Genomic DNA, 14,810 nt, shown 5'->3' on the forward strand with positions numbered 1-14,810 from the left:
TAAGCTATAAACTATAAAGCTATGAAGCTAGAAACAGGGAGTTTTAAATGAACAAATATAGTGACTTTGGCTTTAGAATAATTGTTGTGTAAACTTTCTTTCTGGCAATGATAAAATATCAAGATAATTTTTAACAATAATAATGATAACTAGCACTTATTGGATCCTTAGCTATGTACAGCCACATGTTAGTTATTTGTGTGCATTAATTCATATAGTCCTCAGGATAACCCTACGGAGTAGGTTTTATTATTTTCTTCTTTTTTACTGATGAGAAAATTGAGGCTCAGAGGGCTTAATTAACTTGTCCAAGGTCACTCAGGTAGTACATGGCAAAGCTAGGGCTGTGATGTAGTCATCCTGACCCAAAGTCATTCCCTTACCTACCATTTCTGTCCCCCTGTTTTAAAAAATAAATAGTTTGTATTATAGATGTTTATCTTTCTAGCATCTCTAGAAAGAAAATAAGCATGTAGTTCATGTAAAAATGTTATCAAGTAATTAAAAGTGTTAAAATAGAGATATACTAGAGTATATTCCTTGGTTTACCCCCACTGGAAACTTATGTCTGATATATTTTGAGAATTGAATCCTATTCCAGGCATCGCATTGGAAAAATATTGATAAATTGGAGAATCTCCAGAGGTGGGTTAACAAGCAGGTAAGGGTTCTAAAAACCACATCCGGTGCAGAATGTTTGAAGGACCTAGGTATATTTGACCTGTATAAGAGAAGTTTAAGAATACATATAGCAGCTCTTGATCCATTTGAAGGTTTGACTTAAGAAGAAAAGTTACACTTGTTCTGTGTGGCATCAGGACAAACTAGGATAGGGAAATAGGCATCATAGCAAGTCGACTTTGGCTCATACTCAGCCTGTCTCTTAGTAGAATTGCCTTTTTAAAAAGTGGCTAGCATTTGTTGAGAGCATACTAAGAGTTTTGCTATATAATCTCATATGACCCCTATAACAGTCCAATGAGAATGTATCTGCATTTGCACATTGAAAAACTAAGGCTTGGACATGTTAAGAAAATACTATGTGATAGAGCCAGGATTTGAACCCAAATCCATGGACCTCAGCAGAACCAGACAGGACCTTCTTGTGCAAGGCTGTCCAGTAGGTCCTAACTCCCCTTTTATTAAAGAAGCTCAAGCAGAGATTAGCTGGTGTCAAGAATGATATGAAATGAACTCTTCATTGAAAAGGAGGCTGTACTACAAGGGCTTCTTAAATCTCTTCCAATTCTTAAATATGATTCTTCAAATAATCATATTTATTAGAAAATATAACTCACATTTTTAAACTATAGCACTGAAGTTACTATTGAAGCAATTTTTAGTAGGGCTTAAATTGACTTCCTCACTGCTTTCATTTTAATTCTTAAAAGGAGCAGGAGATGGAGAGTTTTATTTTGATACTAAGTAGACAAATCAGTGTCATCACATCTCATCATTCAACAATTAGCCATTCATTCATCCAAAAAAGGTTTAATGAGCATCTTTGCAACCTGTACTTTGATGGGTGCAAGGGATAAATGGCAAACAAGCCTCAGAGGCTCCTGCCTTACTGAAGCTTATAGTCTGTAACCTTTAAATTATAAATTAGTGAACTATAACTTAAAACTCAAAGGAAACATTAGGTTTGTAGGAAAATATTCCATTTAGCTTGGTGCTTTCAAAATTTTCTACCAAAGTATCCCTAACAGCCAAGGAGAATGAATGCCTTTTACCCCACAGAGTCTAGGGAAGCAGCTTGAGGGAAGCCTCTGCAAGCCAAAGGCTACTTTGACAGTGTGTGGCTTTTCCTAGCAAGTCACACAAATGTGTTTTTCTCTGTTTTAATATAAAAATAATGTTTTATCATATCCACTGTCACTAAAATTGAAACTCCAAGCTGCTTTGATACCCACTACAGTGTTTATCCTGGGGGTATATACATTCCAGTTTAATGAGCCAATGTTTATAGAATATCTTATATTTAAAGTTTTCCTCCCATTAGGGAAAAACTATTTTCAAGAAAGCCCTATGGGTACGGAATTTTTATTAATCAAAGATAGATATTCATACTTGTTAAGTCATATGGGACATTTTACTTATTTTTCTTTAATATTTCTCCTACAGATGGTTGAGTAGAGTAAAATATAGAAAATTATGTAGGTCGGTGAAACGGGATGAGAAAAAACATACTTGAAAGAGTAGAATGTAATTAATTACTTTTGATACTTGAGAATTATTTGAAGTTATAAAGATTGGCGGAAATATTAGACACATATGCTGAGAAGATTCCATGATTGTTTAGCAGAACATGTACCTCAGACTTAGTTACTAGCATTCATCACATCTATATAGGTTTTGAAGCTAAAAAGATTATTCTAAATACAATTCTGTCACAAGCATGCATGGCAATCTTCTTTTTAAAATTGATACCGCTTGTTTTAGGGAAATGAGGATACATAAAAATTTATATGTAATAATTCAGTGAATATAATTTGTTTGTTTGTTTGTTTAGGAGAGAAGCCATATGAATGCCCAAACTGCAAGAAACGCTTTTCCCATTCTGGCTCCTATAGTTCACACATAAGCAGTAAGAAATGTATCAGCTTGATACCTGTGAATGGGCGACCAAGAACAGGACTCAAGACATCTCAGTGTTCTTCACCGTCTCTTTCAGCATCACCAGGCAGTCCCACACGACCACAGATACGGCAAAAGATAGAGAATAAACCCCTTCAAGAACAACTTTCTGTTAACCAAATTAAAACTGAACCTGTGGATTATGAATTCAAACCCATAGTGGTTGCTTCAGGAATCAACTGTTCAACCCCTTTACAAAATGGGGTTTTCACTGGTGGTGGCCCATTACAGGCAACCAGTTCTCCTCAGGGCGTGGTGCAAGCTGTTGTTCTGCCAACAGTTGGTTTGGTGTCTCCCATAAGTATCAATTTAAGTGATATTCAGAATGTACTTAAAGTGGCGGTAGATGGTAATGTAATAAGGCAAGTGTTGGAGAATAATCAAGCCAATCTTGCATCCAAAGAACAAGAAACAATCAATGCTTCACCCATACAACAAGGTGGCCATTCTGTTATTTCAGCCATCAGTCTTCCTTTGGTTGATCAAGATGGAACAACCAAAATTATCATCAACTACAGTCTTGAGCAGCCTAGCCAACTTCAAGTTGTTCCTCAAAATTTAAAAAAAGAAAATCCAGTCGCTACAAACAGTTGTAAAAGTGAAAAGTTACCAGAAGATCTTACTGTTAAGTCTGAGAAGGACAAAAGCTTTGAAGGGGGGGTGAATGATAGCACTTGTCTTCTGTGTGATGATTGTCCAGGAGATATTAATGCACTTCCAGAATTAAAGCACTATGACCTAAAGCAACCTACTCAGCCTCCTCCACTCCCTGCAGCAGAAGCTGAGAAGCCTGAGTCCTCTGTTTCATCAGCTACTGGAGATGGCAATTTGTCTCCCAGTCAGCCACCTTTAAAGAACCTCTTGTCTCTCCTAAAAGCATATTATGCTTTGAATGCACAACCAAGTGCAGAAGAGCTCTCAAAAATTGCTGATTCAGTAAACCTACCACTGGATGTAGTAAAAAAGTGGTTTGAAAAGATGCAAGCTGGACAGATTTCAGTGCAGTCTTCTGAACCATCTTCTCCTGAACCAGGCAAAGTAAATATCCCTGCCAAGAACAATGATCAGCCTCAATCTGCAAATGCAAATGAACCCCAGGACAGCACAGTAAATCTACAAAGTCCTTTGAAGATGACTAACTCCCCAGTTTTACCAGTGGGATCAACCACCAATGGTTCCAGAAGTAGTACACCATCCCCATCACCTCTAAACCTTTCCTCATCCAGAAATACACAGGGTTACTTGTACACAGCTGAGGGTGCACAAGAAGAGCCACAAGTAGAACCTCTTGATCTTTCACTACCAAAGCAACAGGGAGAATTATTAGAAAGGTCAACTATCACTAGTGTTTACCAGAACAGTGTTTATTCTGTCCAGGAAGAACCCTTGAACTTGTCTTGCACAAAAAAGGAGCCACAAAAGGACAGTTGTGTTACAGACTCAGAACCAGTTGTAAATGTAATCCCACCAAGTGCCAACCCCATAAATATCGCTATACCTACAGTCACTGCCCAGTTACCCACAATCGTGGCCATTGCTGACCAGAACAGTGTTCCATGCTTACGAGCACTAGCTGCCAATAAGCAAACGATTCTGATTCCCCAGGTGGCATACACGTACTCAACTACGGTCAGCCCTGCAGTCCAAGAACCACCCTTGAAAGTGATCCAGCCAAATGGAAATCAGGTAAAAAATAACCCCCATCCTGAACCTGGCTAGTAATATGCTATTTGACTAATTTCAATTAACTTTGTCTAATAAATATGAGTCCCATAGAGCCAACTAGATTATTACAAACTGTCATTTTTAAAAGGATCAATGTTTGCTTTAACTTTTCTGGCATGATGTCTTCAGTTGGTTGTTTGCTAATCCAGGGTATTGTTACCAGCTTAAAGTTTGAAATGCTATTCTACTGTGAAAGATGATTTATATGTCCCAGCTAAAAACCTGTTTGAAATTAGAAATCAAAAAACAAAATTGAAATACTCGCTAATTGGGTTTCTGTTTTTATAGCTAAATTCCTAAAATTAGTGATAGTTTCTGCCTTGATTATGGTCATTAATGAATGAAAATATGTTCCCATTCACAGGTTCATACCAGGAAAACTTATCTATCACTTTTATATACTAATACATCTGTTTATAAAAGGTTCTAATTAAATAAACAGGAATGAAGTATACAAAGAATGCATCTTGGGAATTTACTGATCATTTTATGAACTGGGCATAAACAGTGTTCAGTCATAATGTATATGAGGAAGTGTGGCTGTGAACCTAAAAATACATATGCATTTTCCTCCTTAACTATCACTAGTGTTTACCAGAACAGTGTTTATTCTGTCCAGGAAGAACCCTTGAACTGGTCTTACCCCAAAATCCACAATAGTTTTGGATAGAGCTATTGTATGCCTCATTGTCCAGACCTTTTCCACGTCACTGATGTTGATGTTTTCCCATTTTTTTCCATCAATTTCTGATGGAACCAAATGAATACTAGAGACAAATTTGGTATTTTATGCAAATATTTTCTATAAGTATAATAATTTCAATATCCTGCTCAAACTTGTGTTTGCTGCTTTTGTTTTCCTTTAAATATTGCTACTGATTGGGTTTCCTGTAATTGTGATAACTCTTGAAAAAAATTTCTTACATGGTCATTGAAGTCCTCTAAATTTTTAGTGTACAGAACACTTTGCATGCCTTTGAATAGAAAAAGAGCCATCCTTAGCATTTCATAGACTCACGTGTCACGTGACTAGATCAAGTAGCAGTGAAAGTAGAATCAAGTTACTTCAGCACCAGGGCCACTCACAAATGACAGGGACAAATGGCTGCACCTCTCTTGCCTCATAAAGCCATAAGAAATGTTGTGAAAAACCTTCAACTTTTAGAAAATGTGTGGGTTTGAGGCAATGGCATGGAACACTCTAGATAAGGTAGAACGATCTTAGGGGACCCAGTTCCACAACAGGCTCCCTGCAGGGTTATTTGGCTTACATAAGAACGTGCTGCCCAAAATTATCTCCATGAGACTGCCTGGAGTTTCTTTTTATCACCCTGGAATTCTAAAGGTTCATTTTGATTAGCAATTATTTCTGTTAAAAAGATAGACCCTCCTGCATTGTTTTTCCATCTTGCTCCTTAGACAAGTGGTAGAGCACACCTCTCTCTTTTCAAGGAGACCGTGGAGGTTAAAGAACCCTGAAGTTCTGGAGGATACAATTGAAAGACCAGGTTTTAAAAATAGAATGTTAGCTTTTGCTTAGTGAAACCCAGAATGAAAAAAATGAAGGCAAACGATGCAGTTAGTAATGAGTGATTAATTAGCAAACTAATAAGTTAAAACCTTCTGCAAATTTCTCGTAAAGTAATGATTCACATGAAACTAGGTAAACTCTGTTACTATATATTTTACATGCTTTCTTTTGGGTGTCCTTGTTTTCTTTCCAGTACCAGTTGAGTATATGTCTTTGCTATAGTTTTGACTGTGTTATCCCCAACCTCACTCTTGTCTTTGTCATCTCCACCTGTGATCTGGCCCCACCCTTGGGGCGCATGTGCAGTGAAGATCATTGTGCTTGCTTTGGTCAAGTCCTTGAAAGTATAAAAGTATAAGTTAAAGTAGTTCTTTATCTCATGCTTTTATGTATATCTCTTGTTTATCTTTTAATGTTAAATTAAATTTTCTCACACCTTTCTCCCTCTAGGATGAAAGACAAGATACTAGCTCAGAAGGAGTATCAAATGTAGAGGATCAGAATGACTCTGATTCTACACCGCCCAAAAAGAAAATGCGGAAGACAGAAAATGGAATGTATGCTTGTGATTTGTGTGATAAGATATTCCAAAAGAGTAGTTCATTATTGAGACATAAATATGAACACACAGGTATGTCAGTGAACACAAACATAAAGTGTCCATCATATGATATACTGGAAGATGCAAAATTAAAAACTAAAGTTTTAGAATTTTCTTTCTTTCTTTTTTTTTTTTATTTTGTTTTGAAACGAGGTCTGGCTCTAGTCACCCAGGCTGGAGTGCAGGGGCGCTCAATCTCGATCTCGGCTCACTGCAACCTCCGCCTCCCAGGCTCAAGCCATCCTTTCATCTCAGCCTCCTGAGTAGCTGGGACTATAGGCATGTACCACCACACCCGGCCAATTTTGATATAGACAGGTTTTGCCATGTTGCCCAGGCTGGTCTTGAACTAATGAGCTCGAGACATCTACCCACCTCGGCCTCCCAAAGTGCTGGGATTACAGGCATGAGCCACCATGCTTGACCCAGAATTAATTTTCTTATTTTTTACTTCTCTGATCTGGCCATTTTCACCTGTTTGCCCACTTCTACCTAGTACTTAAGGTCTGTGCCTTTCTTTTGGTTTTTTGCTTCATCTGTTTTTTTGTTTTTTTCATGACTTATTTCCTTTAAGCTGACACAGCATTTATTCTGTCCACATTCATTTAATGCAAGCTTATGCTATATTAATAAAAACATAGTACATAGTACCCATTAATAAAAAATATGAGACCAGTGGGCTAAAGTCACGGGGAGACAGGATCTGGCTTCATAAAAGAAAAAGCTGCTTCATAAAAGAAAAAGCTGCTTCATAAGCATGCAGCAAGCTGTCCTGGCAAGTCAAGATCTTTTGTTTTAAGTAAGAAGTTCTGCCTAAGAGGTTGGACTAGAAGATTGTAAGATCCTGTAATTCTGAGATCCTGTAATTCTGCCACAAAATATGCCTCCTTAGGTTGACTCAGGGATGGCAAACTATAGTTCACAGGCCAAATGTGAGCATACCCATGTTTTTCTAAGGCCTATGAGGTAAGAATGGTAGTTTTTGATTTTGTTTTTACATTTTTAAGTGATTGAAAAAGATGAAAAGAATATTTATGACTGATGAAAATTATGTGAAAGTCAAATATCAGCATCCCTAAAAATTAGTTGGAAGACAGCATCGCCCATTCATTTACTTTTTGTCTATGTCAGCTTTCATGCTGTTCTACAATGGCAGGATTGAGAAGCTGCTGCAGAGACCATTTGGCCTGCAAAGCCTTTAATACTCACTACCCTTTACAGAAAATAGTTGCCAACTCCTGGCCTATTTCATTCCTTCCATCAGTGAAGTACTGATAAATTTTAACACCTGGTTCTCTGAAGGGTGGGGAAGCCCTGATTTGTAGTGTTTGCAGCTTTTTGTGGCATAAATACTCCCATCATGATGGATTTCAAGCTTGAATGTGATGTCAGTCAGCTTGCAGAATTCCTGAAAATTTAGCAGTAGACTCTCTCCAGCCAGTACAAACTGGCTCCAGCACACTCCTGTGTCTCTCTCTAACGTGGGTTGCTGTAGAAGGGGCTGGGTTTATCCTGAGCTCTTTAATCCCCTACCTGCTCTTCCCTGCCCCCACTACCAGCCATTACGACTACAGTATCCATATTTATCTTTCATATTCTTAACTGTTTCAGTGTATTTTTTACTCTTGTGAGAAAAGATAGAATTGTTTTTCCTTCTTCAATCTGTGGATTCATACAGTGACACTTGGAAGGTTCTTGGAGCTAAAAACTAGTATTACATAAGAGAAAGTCACACCTCTCAAAATCAGCCCCTTGTAACTCAGTCCTCTGGTTTTCAGAGATCTAAGAAAAGTTAGAAAATCCCCTTCCTCTTCAGGCAAAGTTAAATATTAGCAAATATCAAAGTGAAAAATATATATGAAAAACTACACTATTTCTAAAATTAAAAATCATTTCTGCATTTGTTAGTGTTAACTGCTTGATAGCTCTGAAATTGGACATTATCGATCCTGACTATGATCAGTTGTTGCCAGTCCTTTTCATGTCTGGGCAGCAGCACTCCTGTAGCCCATGCATTCTCAGGAGGGGCAATATTGCCCTCACGGGCCAAAACTTGTTTCTTAGGGGGCAAAAAAATCTGAGATACTACAATGGCTGTGGTTTTCTAAAGAAGCTTAGTATATACACTGTATATTTATGAGTTTTATCGTATATAAAAAGTGTATAGTAAACATAAAAATTTCATTGGGGGCAGAGCTTATGACTAGGAAAACAAAATGACTAAAAAGGGACCTTGTAGTGATCATGAAGAACACAAGGTGAGCAGCACGTCTGTCCCTGCCTGCCCTCACTGTGGTCGCTCACTACCAGACATCTCCTCCCAGCTGCACTTGGCCCATTTTCCACCTCGCTGTCATGATGCTTGTATTTTTGGCATTTCAATCTCATGTAGCTCCCATTGACCTAATCATCTGCACAGCAGAGTGTAGAGCACTACGTTTTTTAATGTAAAGAACAAACCAAATTGCAGTATTATATGACAAAGAGTTTGGGACCTGGAAATGTTTTAAAAGTGAAACTAATAACCCTCCCCCTTCTACAACATGAAGTACCCCAAAAACCATGTAAGGATTTTATTTGCTGAATACCACCATTTTATTTAACAGAATTCTTATTTTGCAGGTAAAAGACCTCATGAGTGTGGAATCTGTAAAAAGGCATTTAAACACAAACATCATTTGATTGAACACATGCGATTACATTCTGGAGAAAAGCCCTATCAATGTGACAAATGTGGAAAGCGCTTCTCACACTCTGGGTCTTATTCTCAACACATGAATCATCGCTACTCCTACTGTAAGAGAGAAGCGGAAGAACGTGACAGCACAGAGCAGGAAGAGGCAGGGCCTGAAATCCTCTCGAATGAGCACGTGGGTGCTAGGGCATCTCCCTCACAGGGCGACTCGGACGAGAGAGAGAGTTTGACAAGGGAAGAGGATGAAGACAGTGAAAAAGAGGAAGAGGAGGAGGATAAAGAGATGGAAGAATTGCAGGAAGAAAAAGAATGTGAAAAACCACAAGGGGATGAGGAAGAGGAGGAGGAGGAAGAAGAAGTGGAAGAAGAAGAGGTAGAAGAGGCAGAGAATGAGGGAGAAGAAGCAAAAACTGAAGGTCTGATGAAGGATGACAGGGCTGAAAGTCAAGCAAGCAGCTTAGAACAAAAAGTAAGCGAGAGTAGTGAGCAAGTGTCTGAAGAAAAGACAAACGAAGCCTAATCGTTTTTCTAGAAGGAAAATAAATTCTAATTGATAATGAATTTTGTTCAATATTATCCTTGCTTTTCATGGAAACACAGTAACCTTTATGCTGTGATTCCTGTTCACTACTGTGTAAAGTAAAAACTAAAAAAATACAAAATTAAAAAAAAAAAACCACACACACAAAAAAAATAAATCCGGGTGTGCCTGAACCTCAGACCTAGTAATTTTTCATGCAGTTTTCAAAGTTAGGAACAAGTTTGTAACATGCAGCAGATTAGAAAACCTTAATGACTCAGAGAGCAACGATGCAAGAGGTTAAAGGAAGCTGATTAATTAGATATGCATCTGGCATTGTTTTATCTTATCAGTATTATCACTTTTATGTTGGTTTATTCTTAAGCTGTACAATTGGGAGAAATTTTATAATTTTTTATTGGTAAACATATGCTAAATCCGCTTCAGTATTTTATTATGTTTTTTAAAATGTGAGAACTTCTGCACTACAAAATTCCCTTCACAGAGAAGTATAATGTAGTTCCAACCCGTGCTAACTACCTTTTATAAATTCAGTCTAGAAGGTAGTAATTTCTAATATTTAGATGTCTTAGTAGAGCGTATTATCATTTAAAGTGTATTGTTAGCCTTAAGAAAGCAGCTGATAGAAGAACTGAAGTTTCTTACTCGTGGTTTAAAATGGAGTTCAAAAGATTGCCATTGAGTTCTGATAGCAGGGACTAACGTTAATCTGATAAGGACAGCAAAATCATCAGAATCAGTGTTTGTGATTGTGTTTGAATATGTGGTAACATATGAAGGATATGACATGAAGCTTTGTATCTCCTTTGGCCTTAAGCAAGACCTGTGTGCTGTAAGTGCCATTTCTCAGTATTTTCAAGGCTCTAACCCGCCTTCATCCAATGTGTGGCCTACAATAACTAGCATTTGTTGATTTGTTTGTTGTATCAAAATTCCCAAATAAAACTTAAAACCACTGACTCTGTCAGAGAAACTGAAACACTGGGACATTTCATCCTTCAATTCCTCAGTATTGATTTTATGTTAAATGATTTTCAGAATTTCTCTACAGAAACGAAAGGGAAATTTTCTAATCTGCTTTATCCATGTACTTGCATTTCAGACATGGACATGCCATTCTTATTTGGCTCATAACTGTTTCCAAATGTTAGTTATTATGGACCCAATTTATTAACAACATTAGCTGATTTTTACCTATCAGTATTATTTTATTTCTTTTAGTTTATAGATCTGTGCAACATTTTTGTACTGTATGTCTTCAAACCTGGCAGTATTAATACCCTTCTTACTGACATATGTACTTTTAGTTTTAGAAAACTTTTATATTTATGTGTCTTATTTTTATATTTCTTTATTTATTACACAGTGTAGTGTATAATACTGTAGTTTGTATTAATACAATAATATATTTTAGTATGAAAATTTGGAAAGTTGATAAGATTTAAAGTAGAGATGCAATTGGTTCTCCTGCATTGAGATTTGATTTAACAGTGTTATGTTAACATTTATACTTGCCTTGGACTGTAGAACAGAACTTAAATGGGAATGTATTAGTTTTACAACTACAATCAAGTCATTTTACCTTTACCCAGTTTTTAATATAAAACTTAAATTTTGAAATTCACTGTGTGACTAATAGCATGATGCTCTGCAGTTTTATTAAGAAATTAGCCTAACCATAAAACTCTCATTTCCTTAGTAAGCCAAATTAGGATTATCTTCTATAAACAGTGTTGGGAACAATGTTTAACATTTTGTGCCAATTTGTTCCTGTATTCATGTATGTAAGTTACAGATCTGACTCTTCATTTTTAAGTTCCTTGTTACATCATGGTCATTTTCTAGTTTTTTACCAGACTCCCCCCATCTCACAATAAAATGCATCAACAAGCCTGAACTGCTGTCATTCTTTTCATCATTATCAGTATTTTCTTTGGAAAACTGTGAAATGGGATACATTGTCATCCTGCATTTGATTCATTTGAGCTGAATTTGGGTAACACTAAATGTTTTAGATATTCTCCACTAAATTATGGATTTTCTTGTGGCTAAATGTTTCTGGAGAGGTCAGAGTTGACAAAACCTCTTCACAGGTTGCTCCTTCTTCCTGAAATCCTTAATCCTCCACATCTCATGCTTCAGGTCGTTTCAGGGAAGCCTGGGTTTAGATGCCTTTCTCACTCTCAGCTCCTACACTTCTGTCATCATACCCCTGATACTATTATTTATATTCCTTCCCCACTAGGAACAAGAACCACGTTGTCATAGTCATTCTCACATTCCTCACTGCCTAACAGGGTGCCTGGCATAAGTTGGGACAACAGATATTTGTTGAAAAAAATATAATTTGCATGTTTATGGAGCTCAGCTATGTTCTCACTTTTTTTGCTTCTAATTCCAGAATATATATGTTAAATGATCTAATAATTTGGTTATTTTCTTATAAGTCTTATTAAACACTAGTCACAATAGACACAATAAATTATGCCTTCTTTTTCTATTGCCTTACTATTTTGATTTTTTGAAAGTGTATTTCTAGGTGTCTTCCTGGTGCTTAACCTCATGGTATATGGCACAGGTATTGCTGGCTTGTGGGCATGACTACCTCCAATAGGAGTGATAGGACCAATCCTAGTCGGCTCTCCTTTTGTAGAATTCACTTCCCTTTCTAGGACCCCACATTCCTAGGTGCTCGTTACCATGTTGCCTGATTTCCGCTGTCACTGAGAGCAGCTACCAATAAACAGATTGACTGAAAAGGATTAGGAACTAAGAATAAGAAACTCTTCTTAGGAGGTATCCACAATGTAATATAAAGCTCAATGAGGGCAGTGCTTGATATGTATGAATAAATGGCTAATAAAGGAATTTAGGCATTACCACAACTCTTCAGAAAGAAAATGTACATGGACCTTTCCCAGTATTCCCTCATACGACATACAACAAAAATAATAGCAGGGCCATATATTATTTATTCATGCCATGCACGGGTATTTCACTACTATCAAAATGTTCACAAAAGCCTCATTAAAAAATACAAATAAAGACCATGTGCCCATGAACACACACATCTTAAGTAGCAGAATGAGGATATGAACACAGGCTTATCTGAGTCCAAAATCCATGCTTTTTTTTTTATTTTTTGAGGCAGGGTCTTGCCCTATTGCCTGGGCTGAAGTACAGTGGTGTGAACATGGCTCACTGCAGCCTCAAACCTCCTGGGCTCAAGTGATTCTCCCACCTCAGCCTCCTGAGTAGCTAGGACAACAGGCATACACCACCACACCTGGCTTTTTGTTTATTTGTTCGTTTGTTTGTTGGAGAGTCAGGGAGTCTCACTGTTTCCCAGGCTGGTCTTGAACTCCTGGGCTGGAGGAATCCTCCTGCCTTGGCCTCCCAAAGTGCTGGGATTATAGGCGTAAGCCACCATGTTCAGCCTGAAATCCATGCTCTTACCTAGCCTGTATCACATCTCATATGAGAATAGTTTACAGTATCTCAATCTTCGCCTTGAAGTACATGAATAGAAAATATAAGACGAATACACATTTCATAGCCTGGTGGAAAACAATGGATGGGGAATGAGATTTTTCAAATCTGTGAGCAAACTTAAAAAGAACCTTGAAAAGGATACTATTAAAGTGCAGTGATTATGTTGACATGAAAATGTAGAACAGATTTCATCTCGTCCTGTCAGTGGGAGAATATATTAGGACATTCAATATGTGAACATTGTCCTCTGCTCTAGTTCACATTCTATTCAACAATAGCAGAATACACACTTTTTTCCTAACACATGGGACGTTCATGAAGAGGGACCATATTATGGGCCATAAGTCAACTCTCAGATTTAAAAGAATTGCAAATAAAGTATTTTATTCGACTACAAAAGAATTAATTAAACTAGAAATCAGTAAATCAAATGTATCTGAAAAATCCCCCAAATTATTGGAAAATTGACAATACATTAGCCCAGATGTGGTTAAAAATAAATTATAAAATATGACCTAAAGGTAAATACAACATATCAAAACTTGTAGCTTGCAGCAAAAGCAGTGAATATAAGAAAACGTGTAGTATTAAATGCTTATATTAGAAAATAATAAAGGATTGAATCTTAGCTTCCATCTTAAGAAATTAAACAAAACAAAATTAAACCCAAACCAAGCAGGAAAGAGGAAATAATAACAATAGCACAGAAAACAAAATAGAGTAAATCAATGAAATCAGTCTATTTTTTTTAAAGATTAGTAAAATTGGTAAGCCTCTACCAAGATAGATCAAGGAAAGAAGAAAAGAGATACAAATTACTAATACCAGGACTGAGAGAGGGACATCATTACAGAGCCTATAAAGAAATAATAAGGAAATATTAATGAACTTTATGCCAGTAAATTTGGCAACTTAGATGAAAATGACATATTTCTTGACTCAAACTACCAACATCCACTCAAGAAGAAATAGATAACCTAAATTTCTATTATCAATGGAAATTACATTTCTAGTTAAAAATCTTCCCAAAAAGAAAATTCCCAGCCCAAGCAAATTCACTAGTGAATTCTACCAAACATGTAAGGAAGATAACTGTACCCATTCTACACAAACTCATCTATAAAATTGAAGAGGAGAAAACACTTCCCACTTCAGCCTGTAAAGCCAGCATTAACCTAATACCAAAACCAGTCAATAACGTTACAAGAAACAAATCTACACATTGATGTTGCTCATAAACGTGGATACAAAAATTTTTAACAAAATTTAGGAAATCAGTTTGGACCATATATCAAAAGGAAGATAGATCATGACCAAGTGAGATTTCTCCTAGGAGTGCAAGCTTTTTAAGCATTCAAAAATCAGTTGCAGAAGCTTCTTCCCAGGGGTTACAGCCTGACAAACCCATCATAAGTTTAAGATACCATGTCAAAAATGCATTTAGTATGCCTACTGAACATCATAGCCTAGCCTAACCTAGCTTAAACATGCTAAAAACACTTACTTAGCCCACAGTTGGGCAAAATCATTTCACACAAATCCTATTTTATAAGAAAGTGTTGAATGCTGGCAACACAGTACACTGTGG

At 36.9% G+C, this 14,810-nt stretch overlaps 1 protein-coding gene across 21 annotated transcripts in view; it reads left to right on the forward strand.

Moving 5' to 3' along the window:
* The window catches only part of ZEB1 (zinc finger E-box binding homeobox 1), a 193,933-nt gene extending 182,306 nt beyond the window's left edge, over positions 1-11,627 (forward strand). For 20 of the 21 annotated variants that reach the window (XM_063727009.1, XM_024252928.3, XM_009245221.3 and 17 more), the window contains 3 exons: positions 2,513-4,323; positions 6,344-6,524; positions 9,117-11,627. In XM_063727009.1, the coding sequence (XP_063583079.1) occupies positions 2,513-4,323; positions 6,344-6,524; positions 9,117-9,709 (2,585 nt within the window). In that variant the 3' untranslated portion in view covers positions 9,710-11,627. 21 annotated transcript variants of the gene reach the window in all.
* The last annotated feature ends 3,183 nt before the right edge of the window (positions 11,628-14,810 follow it).

The sequence above is a fragment of the Pongo abelii genome, chromosome 8, assembly GCF_028885655.2.
Source record: "Pongo abelii isolate AG06213 chromosome 8, NHGRI_mPonAbe1-v2.0_pri, whole genome shotgun sequence".
Classification (NCBI taxonomy): domain Eukaryota; kingdom Metazoa; phylum Chordata; class Mammalia; order Primates; family Hominidae; genus Pongo; species Pongo abelii.